The sequence below is a fragment of the Hippoglossus hippoglossus genome, chromosome 4, assembly GCF_009819705.1.
Source record: "Hippoglossus hippoglossus isolate fHipHip1 chromosome 4, fHipHip1.pri, whole genome shotgun sequence".
NCBI lineage: Eukaryota > Metazoa > Chordata > Actinopteri > Pleuronectiformes > Pleuronectidae > Hippoglossus > Hippoglossus hippoglossus.
The window spans coordinates 20,938,670-20,964,383 of record NC_047154.1 but is presented as its reverse complement, the minus strand read 5'-3'; the positions used below and the strand labels follow the sequence as shown (position 1 = coordinate 20,964,383).

At 42.5% G+C, this 25,714-nt stretch overlaps 1 protein-coding gene across 1 annotated transcript in view; it reads right to left on the bottom strand.

Annotated features, from left to right (window-relative positions):
• anos1b (anosmin 1b) overlaps nucleotides 1-21,499 on the bottom strand; it is a 42,979-nt gene extending 21,480 nt beyond the window's left edge. Inside the window, exons 1-2 of the mRNA XM_034584136.1 lie at nucleotides 21,135-21,499; nucleotides 9,217-9,264 (exon numbers count right to left, since the gene is read on the bottom strand). Coding sequence (XP_034440027.1) covers nucleotides 9,217-9,264; nucleotides 21,135-21,311 — 225 coding nt within the window. The 5' untranslated portion in view covers nucleotides 21,312-21,499. The remainder of the gene's footprint in view (nucleotides 1-9,216; nucleotides 9,265-21,134) is intronic.
• Nucleotides 21,500-25,714: the final 4,215 nt, after the last annotated feature.

Here is a 25,714-nt window from a genome sequence, read left to right as displayed (position 1 = left end):
ACGAATCCAAGCTGACCGCAGCCTCCATTCTCCGTGAAATAACAAACTATAAACCTCTCAGAGACGCCGGGTCCGAAGACGATGTTTGGTCCAACAAAGACACAGAGAAGCAGCATCACCCGTTAGTTGTTTTCCACTTTCTCCACTGCTTGTTAATGGTGCATTCCTCGAGGAGTCTGAGTGCGAGGAGACACAGAGATGGTCCAATACAAGCACATGCAGACATATAAACACACACAGACACACAATATTGTAACCAGATCCTGAAGTGTGATATGTTTTTCAAGGAGCTCTCATGGGTCCCTTCACTTGGCCACGTGCTGGGCTGAGATTAAGGTTGTAGAAATCTGCCCAACAACACCTCTCACCATCTCTCTCTCTCTCTCTCTCTCTCTCACACACACACACACACACACACACACACAACAATCAACTACTTGCCCTTTTCTGCCCTCTGCCCACTCTCTGCTCCCTCCTCTCCTCCCACTTTGATCTGTTACAGACACGTTTCATTTTTCATTCCTGTCCTGTTGTCGTGTTCGCCCCCCCCCCCCCCACCCCTTTATCCTCGACTCTTCTTGTTTCCTGTTGCTTTTACAGACAAGGAGTGGACGAGGACAAATTTCCCAAGAAGTTTGACAAGAGGACAAGATCTGCATAAATCAAAGCTCCTGGGTTTTATTTACTGTAGTGATAGAGTAGCCATTTTACAGGGGCCGCCATGACCTTCGACCTTTGACACATCAAATCTCATCAGTTAATCCCGGAGTCTAATTGAACATTTGTGCCAAATTTGAAAGGATTCAAAAGATACGAGGCAAAAGAAAGCTTTGTGAGGGCACCGTGACCTTGCCCTTTGACCTCTGACCTCCAAATTCGAATCAAGTCCTCCTTGAGTCCAAGTGAACGTTATTGTCCGATGTTACACAATTCCCTATGGGCTTTCCTGATTAACCCATTCACGAGAACATGAGGTTACTGTGACCTTGACCTTTGACCCTTGACCACCAAATTTGCTTACACGTAATTTAAAGAAATTATACGTCCAGGTAAATGTTTTCATGGCACACTTTCAGACCCTTAAGACCAATCAGTCCTTTTGTGAATAGCACACTATGTCTGAGGACTGTGGAATCCAGTCTTTCTCATGTACAAACAGTATTTGCACAAGATTTACTGAAGTATGAGTGAATCTGAGTACTACGTATAGTACATAGTCAGTAGTACAGTCAGGAGAGGAAGGCGAGAGCAGGACAGAGGGGTGAAGGTTAATGGATCCGGGCTGGAAACGCTTGGTATGTGCGTGGTACACACCTTACACTCTCCAATATCACTTGCATGCGGTAAATCACGGTGTAGTGTATTTGTGTAAGAGGAGATGAGAGACGATCGGACACTTTTGGCCTTGAAGGTGACATGATGAGTTATGTGTGAGGGAGACAGAGCAGCAGACACAGCAGAGGTCCAAGAGGTCAGAGATGTTACTGTTTAACAAACCAGCACAGTGTAACGACAACAAAGATGAGATTAATGACCGTCCATGTCTCTGTCTGTGTGTGTGCACGTATCTGTATAATAATTAATCACACACACACACACACACACACACACACACACACACACACACACACACACACACACACACACACACAGAGACTCGCAGCCCTCCTCTGGCCTCTCCTGCTGTTTTATGGCCTCACCTGCCACGATGGAGGGATGACAGCCACACTCAGCGAGAGGGAGGAGAGGAAATGGAAGAGAGGGAGGGGAGGGAGAGATGTGGTTTCGGCAGTGGACGGCGGAGGGAGAGAAGTGAGTGTCAGTTGAAAAGGAGAGAGGAGATGAAAGACAAACAGTGAAACAGGTCCAGAGAAAAGGGAGAGAGAGACAAAGAGGACACAGCCACACACCAGATGTGCTCGGGCTCCGCACGCCGGTTCAGTGGGTCCGATGTGAAAAACGATTTATGCTAATTTACACATTCAGCTTGTCATCAGCTGTTCACAGTTTATTTTACATTTTCTACAAACTCCACAAACTGTTTAGGGCTGAGTGTTATTGTACCACGCCCAAGTGCTTGCGCTTAAGCCAAGATAAAACATTTTAATGCTTTTTCTTGAGAAATACTTGTTTGAATCTCTTACTTTAACAATTGCAAATCCATTGATTTCTAGCAAAAGAGGACAAAGCTCAGGTACTAAATGTGTTCTATATGTAAGAGCTTTGCTTTAATATGAGTCTTAAACTCACAATATATTAATAACAATTCAACATATTTAAAAAAGTTGGTAACTCACTAATTAAGTAATTATTCACTTTCACCTTAAAAGAATAAGTCAACAAGATTTTGAATTTGACCAGATGCCAATTGCTCAAAGTGCTTTGGTTCAATGACAACAGTTCTTTTTTTAAACATTTTAAATTAAATCAAATTTCTTGGTATAAAATAAGTGTAACAATTAAACTGCATGTCACAGTTAGTATCTGTATGAAAAGGTATAACCTTGCAAAACTAGCACAAGATTCCAAATAAGCTTTTTTGCTTCGTTGGAAAAACTATATTTATACGATATTTTAATGCCTCCATGTTGATGACAGCCCTGACCGGAGGCATTGTGTTTTTGGCTTGTCCGTCCATCCATCCGTCCAATTCCTGTAAATGTTCTCTCAGTATCGCCTGAAGGGAAGTTCTCAAAATCTGGCACAAACTTGGATACAGAGATGAGCTGATTCCATTATGGTGGTCAAAGCTCAAAGGTCAAGGTCACTGTGACCTCACAAACTTGCTTTTAGACTCTTGGCTCTCGGCTCATTTGTACACAAACACATTTTTAAGGAGCGATGCTTGCGAGCTCTAGTTCAGGCAGTCAACTCGAGCTGAATCATGTGACATGCCTCACTCTCCACGATCACTGCCTGTGGATTCAGCCCCTCCACCCCCTCAGCATCCACCTGCAGGCTCCGACACGGGGGGGCTAAAGACATTTCACTGAATTCAGAGCATTACTAAATCTTAACTTTATTATGCTGCTGCAATAAACATTTCAACATTTGGATATATATTAACATTCTTCTTTCATGTGCACTTTCATATTCAAAAACTCATCTGCACAATGGAAGAAAGAAATGAGTAAAAAAGACTGATTTAATAATGCGCGCACACACACACACACACACACACACACACACACACACACACACACACACACACACACACACACACACACACACACACACACACACACACACACACACACACACACACACACTTCAGGCTTTGTGGTACTTGAGTGAAAAGCAGCGGAACAAATTCCTAAAATCCCTTTGAAAAGCATGTTCTACTTTTGCCAAACCTTTGGAAAAATATTTAAAACAACCAAAGCTAAGTTAAGTTAAGGCAGCTTGGAGGAGAGGAGGTCCAGAGAAAAGGGTTAGGGTTAGGGTTAGGGTTAGGGGTTAGGAGAGGAGAGGAGAGGAGAGGAGAGGAGAGTCAAAAAGACAAATGCTCCAGGATATTTCAGTAACTTCATCTCTCGTACCACATGTGCCCACAGCGGCCTCAGACCGACTTTCTCTCAGAGTGTGTGTGTGTGTGTGTGTGTGTGTGTGTGTGTGTGTGTGTGTGTGTGTGTGTGTGTGTGTGTGTGTCCAATCCCCTCATTGTTTCTTTCTGTGCTATATTTAGCTGTTGTATTCTGTGTGAAACAAATACAGCAACTAAAGGGTGCTGGACGGCCTGTGATAAAAGTTGGACAGAGTATGGAGAGAAGTTTGGATCATGAAAAGATGGATGTGCTGGTGGCAGGTGGCGAAATAGTTCACCTACAGACCAGATTCACAAACCCAGTGTGTTCCTTCAAATGCCCTGTGGAGCACGAGCTTGCATCACTGACAATATTCTGGTCGGACTGGTGTTTAGATTCCGACTGGACGAGTGTGAACAGCAGAGTGATTGGAGATGACTGTGGGAAAAGTCAGCAGAATTAAAAATGGTGCCAATACACAAGCTTATGCAGGCTGATGTCTGCAGCTGTCGTGCTGGGCCACACAAATGAACAACTGAGAAACTTTCAGATCAAACTTTCGCTGTGCAGAGTGTAAAGATCAGACAGCGGACGTGAGCAGTTTTGTCTGCAGATTGTCCGGCCTCACGCTCAGGGACACCACCTGGACATCTCCCATCAACCAAGCAAGGATACGATGGAGGAACCACATACCCCAACTAGCCTGGGAATACTTCAGTCAAGAAAACCCATAAAGTGATGGAAAACTAATGGGTGGGACATTTTCTCTGTAAATATTGAATTATTTTTATGCAGCTATTTAAAGAGAGCTTGGGAGGAGAATAAAACAAGATTTATTCATGTGCTTTTTATGCAGGAACCAAACAACATCTTGTAAGTTGTATGACAGCAGCACTGCTTCATATTCTTACATTATATAGTGAGGTAGATCCTGTCCATTTAGTGAAAATTGACTGAAAGGGTAGAATGTGTTCAACAATAATATATATAATAATAATAATAGAGTTCTTACTCATATTATGAAGTGAAATAAACCAAGCAAATATTACAGAACAGCTCCTTGGTTCAGCCTCAGACCGGTTTGTTAGTGGACGTCCCACCTCCTCACACACCTGGTACATATTAGACTACATTTACTCTGTGTGTGTGTGAGTGTGTGTGTGTGTGTGTGTGTGTGTAGAAAAGAGATAAAAGAACAGGAGGAGATGGACAGATGGAGGAAGTGAGTGAGGCCTGTAGAGTAATACCCATGTGTGTTTCCATGAGCGAGAGTCCACTGATGATGTGACACAAACCATATGAGGTGGAGCAACGTCTGCCTGTGTGCGTGCGTGCGTGCATGTGTGTGTGTGTGTGTGTGTGTGTGTGTGTGTGTGTGTGTGTGTGTGTGTGTGTGTGTGTGTGTGTGTGAAGTTCGGACGTTCCGGACATTTTTTCGCAACTTTTCTTGCCAGACCTCTAGTAAAATGAAAAAGTGGAGCCATTCACGTAGAAGATGCCAAAGAAGATGCCAATCGGGGCATCGGGGGAAGATTGAGGGGCAGATTTCACAAAAACACTTTCCGCAGTGGAATGCATACATTATGTCCCGCCTCCTGAACGGCAAGCCACCCCTTCGCATGAATCTTCAATATGATCTTCATTCAAACATATTCCTTCATTAACCCTGTGAGCTGTTGTCTCCTACATGTCAAGGGACCTTTTAGTAAAACATTCTACATGTGGTCCTTCTCAAACTGAAAGTTATTTTCATGCTCCTGAGACTCTCAACCTGAAGCTGATTAGGATAAATGTGCAAGAGGCATCAGGAAATCATACATACTTTAAATATTTAAGTTTCCCATTTCCTTTTCTTACAGAAACAATGAATCACAAGTTTTTACCTCCCCAAGAGAAACTGAAATAGATGACATGGGAAAACTGAGTTCATCCTTTAGTTTCACATTGCACCACTTTGTGTGTGTGGGTGTGTGACTGTGAGAGGATAGGGTGACTGTAAAAACTCAGCGAGAACAAACTACATCAGATTCTGCTGCAAGTTTGTATAAGCACGTAAGAAAACGAGTTGAAGGAAACACTAAGTCCCCAAAATGATTCTGTAAAAATCTGTCAGACGTTATCGAGTGTGTTACGCTGCCAAATAGCATTATGAGATCCTGCAGTGGAATGCAGGCTGAGACCAAGTCACACTTAGATGTGCCTAACTAATAACCCTAAAATTGGGTTTATAATCAGAAGAAAAATGTTGCTCCCCAGAGAGAAGGTTTGAAATTTACACTGTGCAGAGGAGAGTTTTCTTCTCCAGCAGATTAGCAGCTCATGTCCAGACTCCCCACCACTTTATTCTCTGTTTCTCTCTGTGGAAAAAATAGTCTACAGCTGAGTTTTGAACTGCAATACTGTGGTGGTACCAGTGAAAAGGTCCACAGCACCAACTAGAACGGCACATACCTCTGCAAAGACCCACTTTTCCCTTAAATTCAGTCAAGGCACACAGACGTATAGATATCAGTCTCCTTTATTTTTATCATCAAGCTCCATGAATTATGGGAAAGTAATGAAAACATCAGAAAAACACCCTGTTCAGTAGTTTTTGCATCATCAAGTTTGTGAACTTGCTTACTATTTCTTTAATTTGATTCAATTTGTGTGTTTGAACCTGAATTTTGGCGGTTTTAGTTTCTTTCAAGAGACTCTTTGTGTTTACGAAGGCAAAAAACAAACCAAAATGAGTCGGTCTGATCCACAGAGGATTAAGTATCTGCATCACCAGCTTTTCCGACCTTTTCCATTGCGTCGTTATCAACTTTGGAGTTGCTGTACTTACTGCAGCTCGGCCGCCCATAGCCAGCTAACTAGTTTCATCCCCAGTGTTCAATAAATCCTGGCGTAGTTTGGCCTGAGAAGGATCCACTAATCAGATCCTTTATTGCTGCTGAATAGGAGGACTCATTTGTTAGCTGTGTTTGAAGGAACCTTGGAAATGGTTCAGTCTAGTTGCACCGCTGTGATGCTATCGGTCTTCAAATTCAGCCTGTGAAGGATTCAGCCAATGAGATGAGAGACGGCTCAAGTCCGGTTGCTGTTTATTTGATAACATTTAAAATTTGACAGTCCGTCTATTTTTCACTATAACCTGTATCTATACTGTGGCCCCTGTCACAGTTCAGGGGCCACATCCTTCAGAGGCTGCATTTGAACACCGGTTGAGTCACAGCAGCCCGAATAGGTTGTCCCGTTTTGAAGGCTCCTTCATATGCGGGCGAAACAAAAGCACACCTTCCATTCCTGCAACGAAGGATCCGACGGGTGGATCCTTCTCGGGCTAACATATTCCAGGACTCATTGCATTCCAGTGCCAAAGTTAGTTGTGCAGGTGGTTGAGCTGCAGCAAGTGCAGCCACTCAAAGTAGCTAATAATGCTACGGTAAGAGCGAGACAAGCTGGTCATGAAAGTAGGAAATCCTCTGCAGACCAGACTGGCTCATTTCGACTCTGCAGCCCCTGACAATAGAATAGTATAGAATAGAAGCCTGGACATTCTTGTTACCCTATGAAATAATAATAAAGAGGCCTTTGCAGAGTGTATAATGCCCCCAAGGTGCATAACAAAAAAAAAACTGAACCCTAAACATCTCCCTCTTCTCCTGTGAACAAATACACTCACCTTGGGAGCGTTAAACAGAGCTGGACTACCTCTGCTGTATAATTCATTATTTTTGATTAATCTTGGCAAATTCGGCCCCTGCGTGTGCTTCTCTGTTGTCATGTGTTTTTGTTGGCCTGCCGTGTTGACTTTAACAAATTGGGTTGCATCCACTTTACACAGACTGTAAAAAAGGTAAGAATTAATAGGTTTGCAATTCAAACAAGCACGAAGAGACACTGAGCAAGTCTGTGCAGTGTCGGCCCGTCTGAGAGGAAAATTGTGGTTTACGCAGCGTCAGCCCCCACTGGCCAGTTTCTGGGACTGTTTGTGAGACCTCGGTTACAGTGTAGTGCCACACTGGTATTCACACATGTACAGCTGCAAGAAACGTAGCCAAGGTAATAAAGTTTAGACATGGTATTAAACGAGAAAATATTTTTCCGTTCTCGTACTCTCTGTGTCTTTGTTGAAATCCGAACGTCAACAATAGAAACAGAGGCAGGGAGAGATGGAAAGAAAACAAGGAATGAAAGGGTAGAAGGTAGGAATAAGTTTGGGTAAGGTCAAATGAGAGTGTGTGTGTGTGTGTGTGTGTGTGTTTTGTGTGTGTGTGTGTGTTTTGTGTTGGAGGTGCTGAGGGCGGTTGGGTTTAGCTGAGAGTTGATGTCTGATGTTTCGCTCAGTGTGGTATCCCCTGCAACGAGGGGGGTGGGGGGTACGCTCTTGGCTGTTGTTGACATTAACCTCTTCTAACCCCATTGCACACACACACACACACACACACTCACACTGACTACTGAACTACGTGCAGAAACACAGCTCCCGTTTCTGCCTGTTTAAACCTTGTCCTTTACCCGACTGTCAGCTGAATTCGTAGCAAAGCTCGGAGATGTTTGCGAAAGGTAAAATATGACGCAGGTGTTCCTGCAGCTGCCGAGTTGAAGCTTTCCAAAAAGATCTGAACCTGAACCAGAGAGTTCAGAAAACACATCAATAAGAAACTAGACAGAATCTTTCAAGAAGTCATTAATATTAAGTGAGTTCACGTCTGTAAGTAAAAAGGTCACGGTGGACACACTGTTTGTGTTATTTCGTTCCAAAGGAGCATTTCTGATCTCACATGCTTCGGGGATCAAATTTGGTTTTCTAATATATGTTAAAACCTTGAATACGAAAGAATTCTGAATGTGGGTATTGACCTGTTAGACCTCGTTGTTGAGCTATAGATAATAATTTGCATTAAAAGACCCAGCTTCATGCTAATATGGATATTTCTGCGTTTGGGCCTCTCGTCAACATGCAAACACCATTTGAAGTCATTTTACAGTCACAGCTTCCTCGCCCACTGTTGCTTTGTGTAACGAGCACGCACCAGAACCAACAACAATGGCGACTACATGCTGGTTTCTCTACGTTTGGTCTAATTACAAGTTTACAGCTAAGTTAAGCATTACTGCACCACATCACCAATATTCACAGACGTCTGCCTCGCCCAATATCACTTGGACAACAGCGTTCTTCACTGGTAATTGAAGGATCGTTGATGAAGGCTCTATCGCCCCCTACTGGCCCAGCTTGTTTTTTTGAGCGTGATATTTTGTGAAACGATTTATTTAGAAATGGGGGCAGGGGGCGTTCTACTGAAATATCTGCAGTAGTATAAACAAGGCCTCAGTCTCTGTGTTATCCACCCACTGTCGGTATCTAAAAATAAAGTCAGCATGGAAACTCCTGGAGAATCAAACAATGAATTAGCGCACACACATATATACATTCACTGAAGCCTCCTGGCACGCAGCGTTAAGTGAATAAACAGAGGCTAATTTCTGCTCCACGGAGGATGGATAACAGGGAGACAGCTGAGGACGTTATTTTAACTAAAAACACAACCTTTCCAATTACAGGAGCCGTGCAGTGCGTTTAAAGATTCCATAGAGGAGAGGAGGACTCTCTGTGGTGTGTGTGTGTGTGTGTGTGTGTGTGTGTGTGTGTGTGTGTGTGTGTGTGTGTGTGTGTGTGAGTGCGTGCGTGCGTGCGTGTTACCTGAGAGCAGCGTCTGTGGTTTTCACACCAAACCAGAACTTGGTCACTCTAGAAAAGACAAAGATGAGAAGGATTAAAACAAACAAGAATGTTTGAAGCCTTCAACATGTGATGAATGAATGAATGAAATGAATACAAAGACAAACAACATGACAGGTCCGCAAAAGTGAAGCCAAACCACCTTGCATCGCCCCCTACTGGCTGGCAGCAGTACATTACCCCATTATGTTTGTTCAAGTGTTCATGATTCTAGTAAGTTTGGATTTAATTGGTTATTTTATGCTATAAAAACAAAGAGAAACATCATGATTGACGGCTGAAGCTGAGTGGGGATTGGTTGAGTATCGGCGGGACATCGATACCACAGCTCCATCACTATTATACAAGCTCAAGATGGCAGCGCTCGTATACGGGACATTTATTTTTCACAACAGGAGGAAGTGGCGATGTGTCATCCATCTTTACAAACAGTCTGTGGTGATGAAAGTAAATTACAAGGAGACAGGAAGCCAAATATTGTTAATAAAAGGTCAGTGACCAAACAGCATAACAAGAGGAAACCTGTCATGCAGACAGACACACACTCAGGTTTTCTACTATATACATAATTATCCTCTGGGTGAAAAGTGGGTGAACACACTGTGTTTGTGGCTGCGGAGCCAGACAGAGATCACGTCACTTGGAGAGATGCATGTTTGTGTGGGTATGTGTGTGTGTGTGTGTGTGTGCAGCTAAGTCAAGACCACCGGTAAACATGAGTGTTACAACCGCTGTGAGAGATTGAGACGTCATCAGATTACCACGATGACACAAATACGGATGAAGTGACCCAAGACCAAACCCTTGAGTCTCTCCAAGTTTTCAAACTCCTGAGCAATACTTGAAATTGAAGAGATGAGGTAGAGACCTGCAGCATATTTTAAACTTTTACCTGAAACCTTGGCTTCACTTTCCTGACGCAAAGTCTAAATCTATTTTTATACACAGCCCGTGATTGAGACCAAATTTCTTTTTTATGCTACAGGTACATTATGTCCCACAGCTAGATTAACATTGAGCAAGATTTTTTTCGTTTGATATTCAATTTACTCTGAATCAAATGCTTTTACTTGATAAACTAATTTAAGGATTTCTTCCCAAACCCCGCTGGTTTCCCAACGGAGCTTCTCTTCACTTCAGTCGAGTCACGCTCTCTGCGCTCCTACCTGTGAGACACCCGTTCTGTTTGTTTATACATTTTTTTGTGGAATTGTGAATCATTTTTAATGGTTTAAATAAAGCAAGCTGAAAAGCTCGTGGGAACTTTGAAACTTGCAGTGGTGGTGTGGCAACAGAGCTGCTTCTCCCTCTGAACCACTCTGTTACCATCAGCACAATCCTGATGCCATCATCCGACATCAAAACAACTATTAGAAAACTGGTGGGTGTGCGTTTGTGTATCTGTCTGTTGTCATGTGTGTGTGCTCTTAGGGGAGTATATGAGCCTCTAGTGTGTGGGTGTGGGTGTGCGTGTGTGTGTGTGTGTGTGTGTGTGTGTGTGTGTGTGTGTGTGTGTGTGTGTGTGTGTGGGATAAGCCCTCTTAACGACTCCTAAACCCTCTCCTGAGTGAGCTGTATTTAGCCTGAACCAGGCTCATCTCTTTCCACAGACACACACTTTTCAGGGCTTCTCCTCTTTTAAGTTGCCTTTGTGCTTCTGGTATGGGGCAGGTTACGGGGTTAGAGCCGGGGTAACAGTGCAGTGGTTAAAGGTTAGAGATTAGGGGTTAAGGGCTTTCACGGTGTAGGAGATGCTGAATTGTCTCTTTCAGTCTTAACATTCAAAACAGATGCAAATTGACTGGTTTTAGGTGAAATACCTGCAGCTGAGCTTTTCTGGGATGTAGGATGGTGACTTAAAGTCAAGCTCTTCCTCATGTTTTTCTACTGAAGCTGGAAAAGTGAGGGGGAGAACTGTTTTAGAGAGAACTGCCGCTCAGACAGCTAAAAGCTCCGTTCTCTCGGAAAGGGAGGGCTGCTTCTCCGTCCTTTTTGTGAAATTCCAAAACCGACAAACCATCAGTCACGCCTGCTTTCTGCACAAATTGCCCATTGCCACACGTACAGTATGTGCGAAGGTTGGCGAGAGCTCGAAGTCCACAAATCTTTTTTGCCTCATTCCTCTCATACTCTCGCTCTGATCCATGTCTGCACCTGCAGCTTTTGCTTTGGTTGTCCAGCTGCTGGAAGCAACGAAGAAGTGGTTAGGTTTCCGAGAAGCGACAGAGGGAGTGCGACCAAAATCAAGATCAGCTCGTGGACGGCACAGCTGATCTGAGTCGATACAGACAAAGATCAATTCTGTCATTGAAATGATTCTTGGACTGAATAAAAGTGTATTTCTTGCCCATGTGAGTTTGCCTTTTAAATTTAAATTAGTATTGATGGTGTGGACACTTTTGGCTTAGCAGTAATCTGTGTCAGTGGTTAAAAGGGATAATGCTGAGAAGAGACACAGAGAGCGGAGGAAGAGAGCAGCAGCAGCACGGGATTAAAGTAGAGGTTAAACCCCTGATGAATAGTTTGGTAACAAGTCTGTGGGGAGTGACGGATGGAAAGAGGAACAGATGAGAGGAGAAACAGAAGAACGGTATCACAGGAGAGGCAGAGAAACACCTTCCTGTTCACCTTATCTCTCTTTCCTCCTGTTTTTAAACAGACGACGCAAAACTGACGCCACCTACGTGATTGTATACAGGTCTTCATCAAGTTGTTTACTTTCTCAAATACTAAAACTTGTTTTAAGCTGCTGCATTTATAGAGATAAACAGTCCCTCTACCTCCACGGGGATTGTGCTTGATGCCACAGTTGAGAATAACTTTATTAATGTATTCTTTAAATACTGAACAGACACTAATTCTCCTTCTATATTAGGTTTCACTAGCGTCTTCTATACTCTGCATCTGGAGGTTTCGCAGGTATTAAAACAAGCATCTTATGTGACCTTAGTAGATGGTGTCTCCATTCTGAGTGCTTCATATTCTCTATACTGTAGAGTTTTCATTCAATGTTTCTCATTAAAATCAAAAGTTCAATCATTGACGTCTAAATACCTGATGAATACATTTCCATCCATCAAGTGTTTACAAATCTTTGTTTTTAATTATTTGAAACCTGCATCGTTTATATCCACATTTAGCTTTCCGTCAGATGGCAGTTATCATTGGAATAAAGTGAACTCGATGTCTGGAACGTGTTTGTGCATGAGACAAACTCAACGTTGATCCAGCCATTCATAAAAACATTGCACCACAGCGTTAACTAACTGTCAAAAAACTGTAAGTGATGCAACACTGGAGCGAGCTCCACCCTCGGATACTCTGAGCATCAGTTTGTGATGTTATCCAGGATTTTTCTTAATGTTTTCCATTGGGTTTGATAATTTATTGCTCATATGACTCTGGCCTCTGTAACAAAATTCTACATGTTTCCCAGAATGTGTTTCCAAAGTGGCTGATGAATGTACCTGGACATTTAGGCCCTGGGTTATGTTGTATAAGTAGTGTGGGAGACTAATGCAGTTGCACTGTATTCTGGTGTGTAGAGGTTTTGGTGATTAGAGAACTGTTTCCTTACTGCCTCAAATATAAATCCAGAAGAAATCTGCGGGGATCTGTCAGCTGTCATGTAAAAAACGGTAAATGTTCCAAAATACAACACGACTTGATTGGAATACGTAGCTTATCATTGATTTTGGCTATAAAAACATCCTCACACAGCTACAAATGTATTTTCCTGGTTTTAAAAGACGTATTGCAGTTATGTGAAATCATTTTCTGAACTCATATTGCTCCTGGTGAGTGATATGACACCCAAATTGCTCTGTTTCTTCATCACCTCCACATTAATCATAATCAAATCTAAATTGCAGCCCTAATTATATCCAGTGAAGTGCAAGGCGTCCAATCAACAATATTATGACAATATTGGCAGCATCGCTCTGCTCTGTGCTGCCTCTGGACGTGCGATCAGGGTGCGTCTTTTAAATGTTTATCCAACCACCATCTGCCTCTTCTGCAGGAGAGAAAGGGATAAATAAAAGTGGGGAAGAGGAAGTGAGTGCACACACAATTTACATTCCCTCTTCCTCCTCCTCATGCTGCTGCTGCTGCTCGTCCAGATTAGCTTGCGTTAGTCGCCCTGTCACTCTCTCTCTCTCTCTGTCTGTTCTTTTTACTATACACTCCAGCTCTGGCTCTCTCCAGCTTCTCCACGTTGCTGCCAGCTCCTGTAAAAGTGACAGAACAGGACTTGAAAACAATGGCGATGATAAACTGTAGCTGCTCCACTCAAACAACCGAGGACAGTTAAACAAGTCCAGATTTTCACAGAGGAGATATAAAGCTGCTTTTCCCCCCTACCGGCCTCACATCTTCATCCTCTCTCTTAATCTTTTTCACGCTCTCTTTTCTTTTTCTGTCGCCCTCACCATAACACCCCCTCAGCTCTCTGTCACTCCTCTGCAACACACACACACACACTACACAGATGTACGTATCATCCCAAGTCAATTTCATGGGACATATTTGCTGTCAGAGCCAATCAAGGCCGTTTGGATGGGTCTGTGTGCCGTATGGCTATTAAACGGTGGTCAAAGTGGGGTTTCGTAGGGTCCCGGAGTATGCGAGCGAGGCTGTCTGCGGCAAAACAGCTGCACATGTTGAAAGAGTCAGGCAAAGAAAGGGAGGACTGGGAGAAGGTGACTGGGAGAAGAGAGAAGAAGTTGGATGTGGGAGACGGAGAGGAAAACGGGAGGGAGGGAGGAAGTTGAAAAGAGCAGAGGGAGACAGACAAAAAGAAGGTGAAAGCTGGAAATAAATATTAGCTCTTACGAGCGAGGAGGAGACTGGCAAGGAGCGGTGGATACTAGTTGTGAAACAGGATGGAATAAATTCCTGTGACTGCTGTCTGTCTGTCGTCTGGCCGGGTTGAATCTTTATTATTTTATTAAATGGGACTTTGCCGTACATGAAAAATATCAAAAATGATTTTTTTCCCTTAAACCCACTTCATGATGAATGACTTGTACGACAAAACCATGCAGAAAGCTCATTTCTTTTTTTTAATGATGGATTTCCACATGGCTGAGTCTTAAAACCCTTTTTTTTTTCTTCTTGTGCTCGGATCCAGGAGAGAAATTTGTCTGAGGCTGAAACACCAGGGACCCGTCAGAAAGCAACTGACCCGCGGAGGAAGAAACACTTGCACTAAAGGACTTCCACATGGTTCTGATGGCTGCTGGGTCCAAACTAATCACCGTTAAAAGAATAACATTCTGATATCAGTGGACGCAGCAGCACGAAAACACACACACACACATGTGCACGGCCATCACGCACGCACACAGCTGCACACACACTTAAGTATTTGAAAGAGAGAGAGATATAAATCACACTTCTGCCAGATGCGGCGATAAAAAGTGTGTGTGTGAGAGAAAGAGAGAGAGAGAGAGAAAGAGAGAGAGAGAGAGTAGGAGAGAGCGTGTGTGTACATTATGTGTGTGTGTGTGTGTGTTGTGGTCAGTGTTTGCGGTGAGGCGCAGTAGAAAGTCTATTCAACACGAGGCATTAACTCGGCTAATCACACCCAGATGACCAGGAGCCAACACATCCATGGCGTGTTGTGTGTTGACGTGTCCGTGTCGTTCGTGTGACTGTGCGTCGTGAACGTATCATGACTAACTTCTACTTAACGGAATATAAAGTTCTTCCCAAAAAGCCCATGTTGAGGTCCGAGCATTCCCGAAACAACCCCCTAATTACTCCACGTGTGTGTGTGTGTGTGTGTGTGTGTGTGTGTGTGTGTGTGTGTGTGTGTGTGTGTGTGTGTGTGTGTGTGTGCGTGCGTGTGTTTCCGTGCGTGTGTGTCAACGTTAGTGTTTGTGGTGCTCCACATCCTGTAAACAACAAGCGTCACAACAAAGTGGCTGTTATACGGTCCTGAAATTTGTCTCATCCGACGACAATTACGTCGCTGTTTGTCTTTTTCTCTTTCGGTTCCCTCCCAACAACAACGATGATGAAACTCAGTGGAGAAAATACCCTCAATTAAAGAGTCAACACGTCCCCCCCCCCCCCCCTGTCCCTGTCCCTCTTTGCCATGTAAGATGGGAAGAATGATATCATTGGTTTTGTATGATGAGGATAAAGCTGCAGTGTAACAAACAGGGAATTTTGTACAATAATAATTCAACTAATGCTGAATCAAGTCCAATTACCTCATGTAGCACAGTCAACGTTTTGGAGCAAAGTAGGCATTAAATACTCTGGATTGATTTTTTAAACCCAGATCTAAGAAGAGGAAGAATGGAAGAGGATGATTTCCAAGATGACTGACAGCTCCTGGTTTACTTAACAACGTAATTCCAACCTTTGTAACCGCAAACAGAATTTCCCTGTTTTGTCCTTTCAGTTAAATTTTCATTGTTTAAATTACATGAGTGAAAACCACTGATTGATGTGACTCGAGTTAGCTGCATGTTGCAAGTATCCATGGAGAAGTTTTATAGTAACATTAGCTAACATGCTCCCCTTCCAGCTGCTGTGTGTATAAAATGTTCAGCCTCCATCAATGTATTTGATTATTTGATTAGCAGCCACAGGATTTGCTTTCTAAGCAAGCAAATCAACAAACTAAGTTATGTTAGCTGGTTTGGTCATTAAAGTTATATTAATTTCCAATTTATTCAAATGTCAGATGTAAAATATGATCCTCCATTGATTTGTTGTAAAATCTACATAAGGGACAATGTTGCAGATCAATTTCAACTCAAAGGCTTAAATGTGTCATGATGCTTTCCTCCTCCAAACTGGCTTATTATGCACACAGCCAAAAAGTTGTGAGTTTTTTTTTTGTCTACCATACACACTATTTCAACCCTAATTTGGACAGCATTGTCCATCTTCTACAGATGTCTCCCACTCCAGCTCCAAAGTCAAACTTTTCCTTTAAGTCTTTGTAAGAAAAGAGTCAGCAGTGAGAAGAAGGAGAACAGATTTAATTGCTGAGGTATCAGATAATATATGGCGTCACAGTTTTTGATGTGGTGGAACAGGCTCTCTGTCTGAAAGAATAAAGGCATGCCGCTCAATGCCCGTTCCACTCCTAGCTGTGATTTACTGTCTTGGAATTTCTGGTCCTGGTTTCAGGTGAGAATCCCTCCTCCTGCGCCGCCACAACTTTATCACCATCCAGCCACAGTTGCACCGATCAAATGACAGGGCGGTCACAAAGCCCCAGAGAGAGACAGAGGCTTTATCTCTGACGTGAATCAAGCAGGCCTTTGTCTCCTGCCATCACCCGCCCCTCGGCCTTTCTCTCTGCTTACCCGTTTTTTTACCCAGCGTATCAGTTTGTCTGTCTTCATGTTTGTCCGTCACACCTGTCTGTGTGTCCACCTGCCCGCTGATCCGTCCTCTCCAGCTCTTTGCCGGTCTTTGTGCTTGACCACGTCTGTCTACCTGCCTTTATCTCCCCGTCTGTCTCTGTGCAACCTGACCTGACCATTGTCTCTGGCATTTTTTCAGAGCGTGACTAGTTGGCTGACCGACCTCTGGGCTGATTAGAGTTACCTACCGCAGAGCAGCTGGGACACACACACACACACACACACACACACACACACACACACACACACACACACACACACACACACACACACACACACACACACACACACACACACACACACACACACACACACACACACACACATAAACACAAATGCACAGGCGGCTCATTCAGCCTCGCACTGGCACACAGCCCCGGCTGGAACCGCTAACCATCCGCTCATCAGCACCACAGACCTGTGAGTGTTTAAGACACGCAGTCTAATCTGATCTACTACGTACGTGCTAAGAGATCCAGCTCTGCAGGCGAGCCGGGAGTTTTTCCCGTATTTTTAGGAGTTTACAACAAAGAGGAATTTGGGGATATGACAACATACCTACATATATATGCTCATGTGCACACACACACACACACACACACACACACACACACACACACACACACACACACACACACACACACACAAACACACACACAACAAGCTGTAATTATGCTATTACACCATACAAGGGAAAGTAGTGGAAAACCCAGAGACGCAGCAGAAAGAGAGGTGTAAATAGAAAACTGGTGATTCACATTCTAGTGGCTACACACTAGCCACACACACACACACACACACACACACACACACACACACGGAGAGAGAGAGAGAGAGAGGGAGAGAGAGAGAGAGAGAGAGAGAGCCAAAAACACAGGGTTCACCCACATGAAGCCAGAGGAAGTAATGTGTGTGTTTGTGTCTGAGTGCGGTGAACGAGCAGGATGAGTAAAGCTTTATTTGTCCTCACTGATGTTATAGTTACTGGAGCTGTTATCAAAAAGGTTATTTTTCTTTGTTTCCAACGTGTGAGTGCTCTAACGTACAGTCTCTCCCGCCCATCAATCCCTCCGTGCTCCCTCTACACTACCCTGTCCTATAATAGGTTCAGGGAGGGATGCTGTTCCCCCAGGATGTGGCCGCGGGGGAACTTGTTTCCTTGTTTGCTCCAAAAGTTTAGAGGATCTTTTTTTACTTTGGTACGACACAGTTTTACCTCATGTCCGAAAATGTGTTTCTGAGTCATCCACACTGTCACTGTCCTGCTCATCAGTGATGAAGTCAGTGTTTCCTCATATATGTCACAGCTAGAATTGTGTCTAAGGATTGTTTTTCATAATTGAATTATCAATAATAATCAAATAATCACAATTTTCTAAAGCCTTAGATAATGTCTTTAAATTGTCTAATTCATTTTATGCTATGAATATTTGTATGCAATTGACATGTCTTAAATTATTTATTATTATTTATTAATCAATCTGCTGCTTATTTGTTTGACTGATTATTCACTTTGACCCTACTCACTTCAAAATGTCATAAAACTGCTTAAAAGCCATCAGCAGCCTAATGGACTTTTACTTCCATCAATTTTCCTTGATTAATTTTTCTGTGGTTTGACTAATCACGTCTAAAAACAAATTTCAATATACTGTGCAGCAAACTCTTTAATTTAAGTAATAATTCAAGGAAGTATTAAGTAGTCACAACCTATTTTGAAGTGAGTAAAAGTGAGTAAATTAGGTCATTCCAATTCAAATCATCAGTTCAACTTTACCTGATTTAAACACTCATCATGCTGTTATTTTCTATATTGAGAATATAAATATACTGTATAGACAAACATGGAGCTGGGATAGAGCTTCAAAATGATATAGGAACTATTTCTCTGTGATTAAAAGAGATAGGACCAGTCAAAGTCTCAAAATGTTCAAACATTGATCTCCTGTCATTAGGATCCCAGACACATGAAATTTCAATTCCATAGGTTTTGTATATGAACAAATCAGCACATCAAATTTAATTAACTACGATTTCATTAACTAACTTAATTATCTGTAGCCGTGCCGCCCCAGAGTGGGATGATTTGACCCGGTATGACCCATTTTTGAGAATTCGTTTCCAGAGGAATTCTGCTTCAAACCTATTCGGTCGTCACTGCTGCTAATATGTTTTATTCTGCTCGGTTTCAAAATGTCCACGGCTTCAAAAATCTTCAGGAAACAAGTCAAATTTATATGTTGGAGACTAAGTGGAATTATCAAAACAAAAAGCAAAAGGTCGATTGAAAAAGTTAATCTCAGGAAGGAGTGGAAGAGTAAACATGAGATGGATAATTAGCTGTACTATACACCAGCGTGGGATGAACTGTTTTCCCTCCTTTCTGGATTTTGAGATATTTCCCCCGAAGGTGCAGTAAGTTTGTCTGTTTGAGGAGATCAGAGCCAGAGAATCCTGCGAGTGTAAACATACCGTGGATGTCAATTAATGCCAGCAGTGTGTCAGAGAGTTTACACAGGAGTAATATCACGAAACATTTTAACTTCTCGAGGTGAAACCTGAGCAGAAGATTCATGTCCGGCCTGTTTGCTACCTCCCAGTCAGAAGTATTCATTCCCATCGCTGCTGTTTGATGCTCAACGTCTGACTACTGCAGTCCACTCAAGTCATAAAGTGTAAAGCAAATGTTCCCTTTCTCACACCTGCACACACACACGCAGTTCAGTGTTAAGAGAGTCATCCAGGGGCCACCCTCATTACCCAATACACAGGTGACAGGAGTCCATTCTGGATGGACGAGGACCAGACCGAACCTTTTTGTTTTATACGTGAACATGTGCAAACCCACGCACACAAACACGAGAACACACACTTTCTTCTACACACGTCAGAGCCATTGGGGCTGAACTCTGCGGTTAATGACTTTCCCACCCACTACACGGCGTGCACATGTTGAAGCCGTTAAAATAAGTGGCTTTTTCGAACTTGGTAACGTCCTAACGTCCCCGTTAATCTCGCATTCCTCACTACAAAGGCCGCGGTGCAAGGGCCAGCGATTTCGGCGAGATGAGCCATTTTCGCCAACGATTAGAAACCAGCAAACCTAACATTTCTCCGCCTGTATTGGCCCAGCGAGCGCTGAGCACTGCTGACCCAGGGCCACTTCAGTGGGAGCAACATCAAAACAGCTGTCCGAAAAACATCCTGATGAAAACCACATTGGAAACAACACAGCGTTTAGCTCTAGATCACAAAGTTTCCCAATTAATAATTTGAGGCAGTAAGTGCTCGGCTGTGTTTCCCACTGTGCAAAACAACGTCTCTTAGCTGATCTCACTCAGCTCAACATGACATTGAGTGGCCATTGTTTCCATTAGTAAGGTTTATTACAATATCTGATTGGAAAACTACACATGTACAGTGAGTTATACTGTATTTCTCCAGCTGGCCACGCAGTACTTGACAGTGACACAACTACAAAGGGTGGAGGTGTGAGTGTGTCTGGTGCGTGGTTGCTTTTAATCCAATCACAACAAAGAGAAATAGCAAATCCTTTTTTTCCAGTTTTAATAAAGTTTAATGAGGCCATTTAACTTTAATCTCGGTGATAATGCCTGTGTTTACGTGCATAATTGAGTGCAGCTTCAGCCAGTTGTGCTCGCGCGGCTGAACGTGCAAACGCAGATGTGCGATCGTTGTTGTTTGTGCACTGTGAGAAAGTCATTCCACTCTAGTTCCTCAGTTGCTTGCACTCGTTGGACTATAGATTGATTCAAGGTGCTCCTCATCCCCCACTTCTGTTTGTTTAATCCTCCAATATTCATGTGGTGATGAAGCTGGAGGCAAATATATAAGTTGGTATAATCAAACAGAATTGTACTGAGAATTGTTGAGTGCCACAAGGGGAAAATTGCGTTATAAATAAGTTGTGGATCAAGATCTTGGCAGCGATTGCGAATGGCCTGTAAAACACAGCACCGTTTACAGGTCCAATGTGAAAGGGATCTATTGGCAGAATATAAAATAATCCTAGTGATGTTTTCACTCATTTGTAATAAATTGTACGAACTGTTGTTTTCTTTAACCTAGAATTGCCCCTTAATATTTAAATACGTTATATTTACATCGGGAGCAGGTCCATGTTTTTTTACAGAGGCCCAGACTGGACAAACTAAACACCTTTGGAGTTGTTATGACAACGGAAGGCTACCACAGGTGAGGGGTGTCCAGCTGCAATGTGCAACTCCACCACTGGATGTCACTAAATTCTACACACTGAACCTTTAAAGGTTGATTTTTCAAACCGCAGAAAGAAACTTTGAGAGTCACATCAAATGTTGAATCCACGTGAATTAATGTCAAACCAAGAATTAAATAGCATCAGCACTCTCTCCTGTGACTGTCTCTCTTAAAGTTGGTGATTTCTAATGAGTCTGGTTCCCAGTGGGGGTCCTGCTGACCGCTGACTGCGGGTGGGTGAGGGTTGGATACCTGGAGGTGCCTGAAGGCGGCGGTGAGCTGGGTCATGTGCAGGGTGAGACACCTGGACGAGCACCTCGCGCTGTGGATCTTCTCCTGGACGTCCTCCAGCTCCGGTGAACTCCTGCGGCCGCGACTCACCGTCAGCAGCGCGCACAGCAGCAGCGCAGCGGCCACACGGGCTGACATGACGGCAGCGAGCGAACCGAGAAGGAAGAGAAGTGAAAGCAAGCGGCGGACTCGTCTTCCTCGTGCTCGTCAACGTCCCGCGAGCGACTCTATGAAAACATCCCAGTGAGCGCGAGCTGCAGCAGCGCGAGCAGCAGCTCTCCCCTCCTCGCGGACACTCCCACCGCCGGTGCACGTGCGGCCACGCCGAGTTGTAGAGCTCTTCATCCTTGTTGTTCTGTTCATCTCCATCATCATCTTCATCATCACTTTCATCATTATCATCACCACTTTCATCATTATCATCACCATCTTCATCATCACTATTATCATCATCACAATCATCATCGTCACTTTCATCATCTTCATCATCAATTTCATCATTATCATCATCTTCATCATCTTCATCATCATCACTATCATCATCATCATCTTCATCATCTTCATCATCATCAATTTCATCATTATTATCATCTTCATCATCTTCATCATCATCACTATCATCATCTTCATCTTCATCTTCATCATCACAATCATCTTCATCATCACTATCATCATTATCACAATCATCCTCATCACATCATCATCATAATCATCTTCATCATCACGATCATCATTATCATCATCATTATCTTCATCATCATCACTGTCATTTTTATCATCATCACAATCATCATCATCTTCATCATCACCATCATCTTAATCATCTTAATCATCTTCACCATCTTAATCATCATTATCATCTTCATCATTATGTTTGTCATTTATCATCATCATCTTAATCATTATTAGGATCATCATTATCTTCATCCTCTTAATAATTATCATCTTCATCATCATGTTTTGTCATTTATCATAACCATCTTCATCCTTATCATCACCATCATCATCATCTATTTTCTATTGCATCACTTATACATGTAGATCATATTTTTTAAATCAGTATCCTCATCATTATTGCCACAGTAATCTTCATTACACCTGCTATGTAACTGAGTACTGAAGTAACTGAAGTAATCAGTGAAACAAGAGAAGTCCTCATGGTTCACATGGCAGACCTGTTGTTTGAGGCCTATTAACACTTTGCCATTACTTTCCTGAAAAACAAATGTCCATTATAGTCTGGGAATTATTATTTTTTTTAAAATAGAGCTGACTAAATTATTAGAGCCCACTAATAAAAGAGCAGTTACTGGTGGGAAACAGGGCTGAAGAATGTGTTGAGGTAAGTGTCTGTCACGCAGCCAGTCAGTGTGTTAGTCACCATTTTTCAACAGCGATTGTGGAGCCAAGTGGGGCTTACAAGACCCAGGGCCAAGGCGAGATGTTTAGGACACAGGGTCGAACGCGTTATTTGTTTATATGAAACTGCAACTCAGAAGAGGAGTCATCTCTGCTGGCAGCGCCGAGCAGAGAGAATCACCTCGCTTTTGATTTGGGGGGGGGAAACAGAGTTGTATAAATATTTAGTAAGAACTGGCAGCACTGATGTTGGCCCTGTGGAGAAAACCAGGCTTTTCACTCCGTCTGCACATGAAATACACACCAGACTATACATACATATAGACCTGAGGTTCCTGACCTTTATGGATCGTTAACTCTCAAACCTACGACATGTCGGCCTGTAAATAAAAGATTATTACCTCCGCCAACTGGTTATGTTTTCATCCCTGTCTTGTTGGTTTGTTTGTTTGTTTGTAAGTAAGATTACCACAAAACTTGGTGGAAGGATGTGGTTTGGGTCAGGAAAGAACCCATTAAATCCAGGATTTTGTTTGACTTTTTTCATTTTTCAACATTCAACAATGACATATCCTTATGATACTCTAGAGTCTCTAGATGATGATGTACTTCATGACGTGATTGATTTGACTGTCAGTCCAAAACCCAACGGTATTTACTTTATTCACATCATGTATGACAAAGATAAGCATCATTTGCTGACATTTGCGAAACCTGAATCATTGAGTATTAATCATTTATTTTCTGTTATACAAACAATTGATAATCGATTATATCTTTTTGAGCAGTTCAATCAAGGAGTTGGTAAAAATCTGTATTTCACCAGAAAAACAGAAAATACTATTAATTTTGTGCGACAGAAATGTGTGTTTTTCTTCTAACTTATCCCCACAATCATCTGTGGTCCCCATGGGTTTATCATTCGGCCTTTATAGGGATCCCATCCCCCAGATTGGGAACCGCTCGTCAATAGATGGTGATGAAGGAATTACTGCAACTATTAGAAAACATAAATACACATTATAATGAGAGACTCTACTTTATTCCTTCCTGAATATATAATGTGATGCGAAGACATTCTGTGTGTGTGTGTGTGTGTGTGTGTGTTTGTGCACCTGACCCCAAATGACCCCAGCTGTCCTTAAATCCGAAAGCATAAAATCAGTTCTTCCACACAACCACACATGCGTACTTCTTTCTTCCCCCTCTCGCTCTCTCTCTCTCTCTCTCTCTCTCTCTCTCTCTCTCTCACACAAACACACACACACACACACACACACACACAATCTGAAAATCTGAAGTGGGCCTTTGGTCATTTATACATGCAGACAGTGTTGAAACAAATGGAAAACAAACTGTATTTCAGTTTTATTTCTTGAATTTTCTGCTGTACTCTGCTGTGAGTATAAACAGTGAAAAAAAATGAATTTGATGCATGTGTGTTGAGGATGGTTTAAAAGGTGCCAGAACAAAGGCCATACAAAAATGATCCTAAGCTTTAGATGGTGACTTTTAAAGGCTTTTCTTGATGTTTTATGATGTGCAAATTGTTAAATGTGTCTGTTTTGGACCAAAATCATAATTTAAAGTGAAGGGATTTTGTATTTCTCCACTAGACGTGCATTTTGAATGGTTCCAGAGTAGATTGAGTTTCATGAATCATGTTAATAAGGGAAGCGACACTGCTTCATGCAGCCCTCTGATGATGTAATCTTATAAACTGGTCTGTTAGAGATGAGACTCCTGGACCTTCATCACCACATAAACACAACCAAACCCGGCAGAAATTACAGCGTCTCTATGAATTACCAAACAGAAAAGCTGTTTCTAATTTTCAAACCTAATCTTTGTGTATTTAACATGTCACTGGTCTAATCCAAACAGTCTCATCATTTGAATCCCACAGCATTTGACTGATTCTGTCAGGATCCCAACATGTTGTTATCATTCATGTCCAAGATTACTGATGTGGTCACAGATTATTCCCTACATCTGAAACTGCTCACGGCTCGTCTGTCACTCGTCTGATTTCTGTCTCCTCCGCAGTCTTCGGCAGCTTTGTTTCTCTTTGCTCTGTGTAAATCCTCATCGTGGAAAAAGTATTTCAATCTTTTACTGAAAAAATACTCCATTACCAGTCAAAATCCTGCCTCGATGAGTAAATATGTTTTACTTGAGTAGAATTTTAATTCGGAGCATATGGGTAGTGGGGAGTGGAGATGGGGGGGGTAACGTAACAGAAAATGAAAATATTCAAGTTATGTACAACTACTTCAAAATGAGGAAGTACTTTGATAAACTTTTGATTACTGCTGATGACAGTGTGTGTCAGGAGAGAGGAAACAGTGGAACAGTAGCTGGAGCTACAGCGACACCGTGTGGCATATGAATGCAAGTGCAGTTTTAGGTTCAGTATTTATTTTAAAAAGGACTATTCTGTATAAAGTAGTGATGCTCTCTTATTTTTACAATCTCTTTGTTATTATTATTTATTTCTTCCTTGTTTGATGAACATTTTATTGTTTAACTATCATTTGCTTTGTAATCTTTTAAAATGTATGATTGCATTGGTCTCTGAACTTAACAATCCCTTTCTTAAATATTAGTCAATCGCTTGTTAAGCCCTTTGCAATTGATTTGTTTGAAAGGTGCTATATGAATAAAGTTTTTGATTGATTTGATTGATTGATCATCATAATAAACAATTGATTAAAGAGATAAAAGACAAGAAAGGTGTCGAAAAAGCATTCCTAGATTATCTATTATCATTGAGTCGAATCAATTAATAATCAAGCTAAAACCTCACATATGCTCGAGAAGTTGTTCCCTGTGGGAAAGTGTTGAGGGTTTTCTTTGCTCTCAGTGGAACTGGGAAAACTTCTGTCCTGATATAAAACATCAGATAATCAGCGTAACCTTGGGTCTTTCACAGATGGCGTTTGTTTGTGTGAACAGTTTGAGATCCTCCGGATTCTCACCCCCACCCTCTGACCTCCTCCACGGCTCAGTGAGAGCAGCTTCTCCTCAATGAACCGACACTTACTGTAAACACTTTGTGGATCTTCACCTGCAGAACAAACACGAGAACAAACAGGATTTTACACCATGTTGACAAGAGGTTTCTACTCCAGACCGCTGTGAGGCGCCACGGTCGCAACTGGAAGTAAATTTTAGACGTAGTA